Source organism: Lactuca serriola, chromosome 5, assembly GCF_051521515.1.
Source record: "Lactuca serriola cultivar US96UC23 chromosome 5, Lser_US96UC23_V15, whole genome shotgun sequence".
NCBI classification, from domain to species: Eukaryota; Viridiplantae; Streptophyta; class Magnoliopsida; order Asterales; family Asteraceae; genus Lactuca; species Lactuca serriola.
Genome location: NC_136412.1, coordinates 79998508 through 80005351, shown reverse-complemented (window position 1 = coordinate 80005351; position 6844 = coordinate 79998508). Strand labels below are relative to the sequence as shown.

Here is a 6844-nt window from a genome sequence, read left to right as displayed (position 1 = left end):
TGAGTTATCATTGTTTAAAAATGATGCGTATATTTAAACATCTAGTAAATCTATCATTGCAAGTGAAGGTGGGTCATTTGACACACTTAAAAAAATTAAAATAAATTTAAAAAAAAAAAAAAAATTGTTACAAGTAATTTATATATTTTTTTTACCTACCTTAAAATTTCTAGATGACCTACTTAATTTATTTGGCAAAATAATTAATATGAATCACAACTTTTCTAGCCATCTTTTGGATTTCAATGGTCAAGTTTTTAGCTTTCCTTTTCCTATCAAATTTTAACTTTGAAGATTCTTAATTGTGAGTTTATGATTGATAATGACTTTAACCTTCTTCTAATCTTCTTCATAGTGAAAGAATAAATACAATGAAATCAGAAGTTAATGACATAATCAATTTAATGTGTAATCTCTAATCTTGGGCCAATAATAAGAACATGTATTTTGACTTCTTCACAGGAGGTTTTGTGTGGTAGGCTTCATCATCATTTCATGTGGTATGTTTTATGTGGTATATTTTAATATGGAATTATGGATTGCTTTTGACTCCATCATGAAATCAATATAATTTTATTTGATTGTTTTTGTTTCTCAAATCAATGGATAGTTTAGTGCTATATATTAAAATAAATGTTTTAGATATTATTAGTAATGATATCATTATGGACATATATCAATATATTAAACTTTTTCGAATACAATTGTGATAACTTCATTTATTATTATTTTTTTTATATGACCCAATCCACTATTAGTACTTTTTTTTTTTTTTATGTATTTCATTTCTACCTGAATCACTTAAATAGTTGTCCATATAAGTATTTTTGTATTCTAGATTCGTCATTGTTTTATTTTTCATCAACCTGAACATAACCCAATCCACTTTCTTCACTTACCATTAAATCATCTAATACATATGTATATCATAATTTTCTCTATTTTGACCACGGTCTTAAGAAAGCTATGAGAATATATTTGGAATAATTTTTGGGTGTACAAAATGAATGTTGTGTTATCTACATGGATAACGTTTGCCCATAATGCTCTACCAATTATTCACGCCATTCATCATTAATTGTTTGGCCACCAATAATATAATGATGTAACATAAACTTATTTCATATTATCTATAGCATCACGTAAAATACACATCTAAAGGTAACTTTTTTTTTGTTAGTTAAACAAGTATATAAGAAAATTATATTTCAAAAATCATTTTACACATTGTAAGCACTAAATTAATTATACCTAAACTGAATTAGTTCTATATAAATCTTCATCTTCAATAATTGGTGGTATACTCCATGTCCCAAGGGGGGGACCAAATACCTTCCCACCTGAAAACATTATTTATTTAATAAAATAAACCAAATTTCGTATTATTTATTTAATAAAATAAACCAAATTTTGTAACTTAATATGATTTGTTTAATTGAGTATTTATTATTTAACCTTCTTTTGTGGCTTCTTCACATCTTTTTTGATATTTGAAAGAGAGTTGAGGATCCAAAGTATTTAGTAAGGAGTTGTACTTTTTCTCAGCCTCAATTATTGTTTTTGCCTGGTTACACGAAAAGCTTAACTTTCTAAATTAAATAAAATGGAAATTTAGATTTAGATACGTAAATATAGTTGAAAAATAATTATATTCTTCATTTTTATTCAAAGACGAAAATACCCTTGTAATACAAATACTCACAAGGAAAGCCGGTGCTGAGGAAGCTCCGTGTATTCTAACAAACATTCGCAAGATATTAAAATTGTTCTCCAACACATCATCCTAAATAATTAAATAAATAAATAAACATTTATTTTCAAAAAGAAAATTGGAATAAATGTTTTTGAAAGAAATTAGAACAGATGGACTCACCTCATAGTCAAACCTACAACATGTTTCAGAGTCAAATAAAAAAAAAGGTTATAATTTTTTTAAGTGAGATAAATAATTTAATATTGCCAAATTAATGAAAAAAAAAATAGACGAAAGTTTACTAACAAGTCATCAGATACTTCCACAAGGAACTCTGATACTGATAAGAACTCCATATGTGTTTCATTGATCTTAACATTGCTTCAAAGGAATTTAAAAAAAAAAATTAAAAAATGAAAATAGTGGATTAATGATTTTGGAATATAAAATTGGATTAAATGAAAGAAATAGCAATTTGTTTACATCTTTTCCATTCAATTGATACAAGAGGAGATTTAGGACTCGATAGTCAAAGGACTTGAGATGAATTGCTCTCATAACATCTTCTATTTGAATCTGTATCACAAAATTAATATTTTTTATATTTTCATGTTGGGTTATCTACAGAAAAATCCCAAACTTTTTTCAAAAGTTTCAATAAAGTCCTAAAAGTTTTTTTTGAACAGAAAAGTTCCAATATTTTGATGCATTGCCTAAATTAACGAAAAAGTCTTTTCTTATATTTGAACAGCAAATGATAGATTATATATTTTTTTCAAAATATTGGGACTTTTCTGTTCAAAAAAAACTTTTAGGACTTTATTGAAACTTTTGAAAAAAGTTTGGGACTTTTCTGTATATTTTTTTTCTGGTCTGGCCCTTTTACTCATTTTTTTCCAAAAAAAAAAAAGTAAAATGTGATGGTTTTTTCAAGAAAAATGAAAATGGTTGAGGGTTTATTTAGAAGTAGTTCGAAAGTTGAGGATTTTTTCGGAGGGAAATCTAATGAAAAGTCCCAAACTTTTGGGGAAAGTTTCAAAAAAGTCCTAAAAAAATTTTTTTGAATAGAAAAGTCTTGATTATTTAACATTTTGCTCAAATTAACAAAAAAATCATTTTTTTATATTTGAACAACAAATGACAGACTATGTGATTTGGGTTATCTACATAACAGTCTCAAAACTTTTTTCAAAAGTTTCAATAAAGTCCTAAATTTTTTTTTAACAGAAAAGTCCCAATATTTTGAAAAAATCATATAATCTATCATTTGCTGTTCAAATATAAAAAATGACTTTTTCGTTAATTTAGGCAAAAAATCAAAATATTAGGACTTTTTTGCTCAAAAAAAAAATTAGGACTTTTTTGCTCAAAAAAAAAATTAGGACTTTATTGAAACTTTTGAAAAAAGTTTGGGACTTTTCTGTAGATAACCCATGTGATTTTCTCAAAATAATGGGACTTTTCTGTTCAAAAAAAAAACATCGGATTTTTTTGAAACTTTTCCCAAAAGTTTGGGACTTTTCTATAGATTTCCCTTTTTCCGAAAAAAAAAAGTTGAGGGCTTTTATGGAAAAAATGAAAAAATACAAGGTCTAAAGATAAAGTTGAGGTTTAATCCGGAAATAGACATAAAATATACAGTTTTTTTATGAGATTAACCCTTTATTTTAATATGTATACATAACAAGGGTATTTCTGGTGAAATCTAACAAACATGAAATTCAAAGGAATTGAACTCCATCTCAAGGAATGGAATCATGAATTCCAATTCCATCGGAATCACACAACGTACCTCCTGTTTGTTTGTTAATGCAGAACAAAGTTTTCTTTCTAGAGCCCAGTATTCTTCCCCACATTTCAACTCATCTCTTATCCTGAAATTTTTATAAAAAAAATTACACAACAAATGTCAAATGAAGAACATTCCATAAAATTTTCCAAAAAAGGAAATATAAAGATGTATTTAACATTTTAAGTTTTCATTTAACCTATCTGTATATATTCCATAGCTTTCTAGAAGAACAGCAAGTGGTTTGAAGGTATCATTTTTGAAAGACTTTATAAATCTTAGAATCCAATCAGGTGTCATCATGTCGGAATCTGGAATTCCATCGGATGGAAGTTGCAGTAGTTTCTCATTTATGGTGTCCAGCTGTATAAAATTAGTTTATTGAGGGACTAAAAGTGTTAACAATAGAATCATATGGACCAAAAGGAAATCTTTTTGCCATTTTTCCATAGGGACCAAAAAAGCAAAAAGATTACTTTTTAGACAAAAAAATATAAACACAAGAAAAATGTAATTCACTCAAAACAGTTTTCATTTAGCCTCTTGAAAAAGTCGACCACATCAAATGAGAAAAAAATATTCCTTTTTGGTCCCTATGGTGTTATTATTTTTACCCTTTTGGTCCCTGAGAGATATTATTCCATAACTGAGGGACCAGAAGTGTTAAAAGTAATACAGTAGGGACCAAAAAGTAAAAAAATAATTCTTTTTTGATGAAATTCAAAAAATAACTATAGAAATGGGACAAGAAAAGTAATTTACACCAAAAGTAATTAACATTTTAGCATATATTGTACAAGAACCTCTTCACATGACAAAATGATTCATTTTTGGTCCTTAAGGTACTATTATTTTTACCCTTTTGGTCCCTGAGAAAGACTCTGTTTATTGAGAAACCAAAAGAGTTAAAAATAGTATGATAGGGACAAAAAAGGCAAAAAGAGTTGTGTTTTGAATAAAAAATTGGACTAAAAATGTAATTTACTGTAATATCACTGGTGAATTTTATCAATATCATACATCTGATCTAATTTTTACAATGTCATTATACCATTATAATAAAATGGAGGATTTCCAGAAATATTATAGTAATTTAAATTCATTCTTTAATGATAGGGTACCTGATAGATGTAACTTTCTGTAAATGAAAGCAGTGGTAAGTATTTGAATATTGATTCTGCATTATTAGCATCCATTTCATGAAACATGAAGTAAGATCTGCACTGTTTATATACAACAGATTATTAATTTATTATACTACAGTTGTTGATGTAAGCAAAGTAAATTCAAAGCATGTGATGTTTTTTTTTTTTACAAAATCTTGTAAAGTAGAATTTGCCCTTTGCATTGAATCAAGTGTAACCATTGCCACATCAGCACAATCTGTTTGTAATAATCCAACACTCATGTCATCATCACAATGATGTGATAGAGAAGCTTCAGTGACAATATTTCCTGGAAAAATAAAAAGAAAAACCACCAATTTGTTACTTTGTTATCTTAAATTCTCAATAAATAGTAAAGATAACAGCTATAAAGAATATTTGTACTAAAAAAAGAGACCTTTGTCACAAAGCTGGGGTGATGATTCCTTATTAAATGCAGAAGAAATCTGTAGATCAAATATCATAAGTATGTTTATTGCATTATCCAGAATATACTAAATTGGATTTGGAAGAAATATAGAATATATATATACAGACCTTTGGAAAATGGTTAGAGATCAATTTGCACTTTTGATTCATATCTAGTTCACCACATGGTTGCATCTTCAATATCACATTCATAAACAAATAAGAGATTAGAATTAAGAATATGTTTTTAATTGGTTCAAAATCATTGAAACTCATGATGTCTAATATTGGGAAAGAAAGAGGTCTTTGATAATTTAATAATAGGATATAAGATTTTCTTAATTAACATGTTATAATCCATTAATCATATTGATTCTATAGGTCATTCCCCTCATATATTCCTCCTTCAAAATCTTCTACTCATTAATCCAGATCAAGAAACTATTCATGTGTTGTTGGATTGAAATAAGGAATCTCAATCTCAAGCTCAAGCATTAACTTTTCTAGTAAGAGATCAACATCTTGGAGCTGATGTGGGATCCTGAAAAGGGGAACCATTCTATAAAACATCTTCTTTTTTATTCAATCACACACATAGACTTTAACCCCTCATCCATTAAAGCGATACTTTTGAGGTATTTATAAAGGCAATTCAATCAATCTATGTCACTAACTCACTGCTTGCCTCAATATTAAGCCATCGGATATGAACAAGGAATACCTTGTTTCTATAACAGCCACTAAAGAAAACACTTGCTAAGGAACATGCAATAATCAGAGATGCTTCGTCTTTTGTCATTACAATTAGTTCAATCACTATAACAAACTCATATTTGATCTTACTTCCAAATATCTCGTGAGCTTCGTCAAAGGCAAGGTCAAGAAATTCTAAAACATCATGAATAATAAATTAAACGAAAAACAAAACAGGTTATTACCGAATTTGATTCATTTCCTAGAATTTTCTAACATAATCGACAACAACATGATAAAAGTCATGTATCCGAAAGTTTCAAGTACCGAATCCATTGTAACTTGAAATTTCAATTACAGTTAGCATATAGTTCTTCAAAGTTGAGGAAGCGAAATTGAAAAAGGGAGAAAGAAGTACCATGAAGAGGATGAAATTAGCAAGGAAACGATTCGAATCAGCATTTGTGTTGTTGGAAGAATCAATTGCGCCAGTTGATTGGATCATCAACATTATATTTTGCACTTGTTCAAGCTCCTTTAATTGCTCCATCTGGTAGCGTTTTGGTTTTGCTTATTTCAAGAACTCAATGAACTCTCACGTATAAACCCCGTTGCCCTGTAGTAGAGTTATGCACCCAGTCGCAGGGTTTTGAGAAAGGCCCTCGATCCGCACAAATTTAGCTTTAATACTATAAAAACCCTTCATGTTAGATTTTATTTTGGTTTATGCCTCAAACTTATAATTTTTTTTCGAATTTTCTTTTTTTTTTTATAGGTTAAGCCGGTCATCCTAGGCCACATGTATGCTGACTGGGCGTGATTAGCTGACGTGGATGCCCACATCGGCGTCCCCTTTCTAACCGAAAAAATTAATCATTTTGGAAAGGAAATAGGAAAGTCGGGATTCGAACACGAATTTATGAATATCTCCTTGCTTTTAATATATAATCTAATTAGATAGCTTATTTTTTTTTCTTTTGAATAACTCTATATTATTCATGTATTGAATATGTATTTCTTTCTATTTTCAGTATAAATATTTATTTTTTATTACCAACATAAATATTTTTTGTATTTTTAATAAATATGGATTTT

At 28.2% G+C, this 6844-nt stretch overlaps 1 protein-coding gene across 5 annotated transcripts; it reads right to left on the bottom strand.

Moving 5' to 3' along the window:
• Positions 1-1098: 1098 nt before the first annotated feature.
• Positions 1099-6449, bottom strand: LOC145052688 (ATP synthase subunit B). 5 transcript variants are annotated; one of them, XM_079000546.1, is made up of 13 exons: positions 6168-6446; positions 5186-5251; positions 5046-5094; positions 4798-4937; positions 4604-4705; positions 3682-3845; positions 3486-3567; positions 2177-2269; positions 2000-2064; positions 1874-1886; positions 1703-1783; positions 1456-1564; positions 1099-1340 (listed from the first exon to the last, which is right to left on the bottom strand). In XM_079000546.1, exons 1-13 carry the CDS (start codon positions 6297-6299, stop codon positions 1252-1254), a joined length of 1185 nt encoding a protein of 394 aa, XP_078856672.1. In that variant the 5' UTR covers positions 6300-6446; the 3' UTR covers positions 1099-1251. The 5 variants fall into 5 exon arrangements, with proteins under 5 accessions (XP_078856672.1, XP_078856674.1, XP_078856673.1 ...); XM_079000548.1 differs by lacking the exon at positions 1456-1564 and having other exon boundaries at positions 6168-6449; XM_079000547.1 differs by lacking the exon at positions 2177-2269.
• Between the last annotated feature and the right edge of the window lie 395 nt (positions 6450-6844).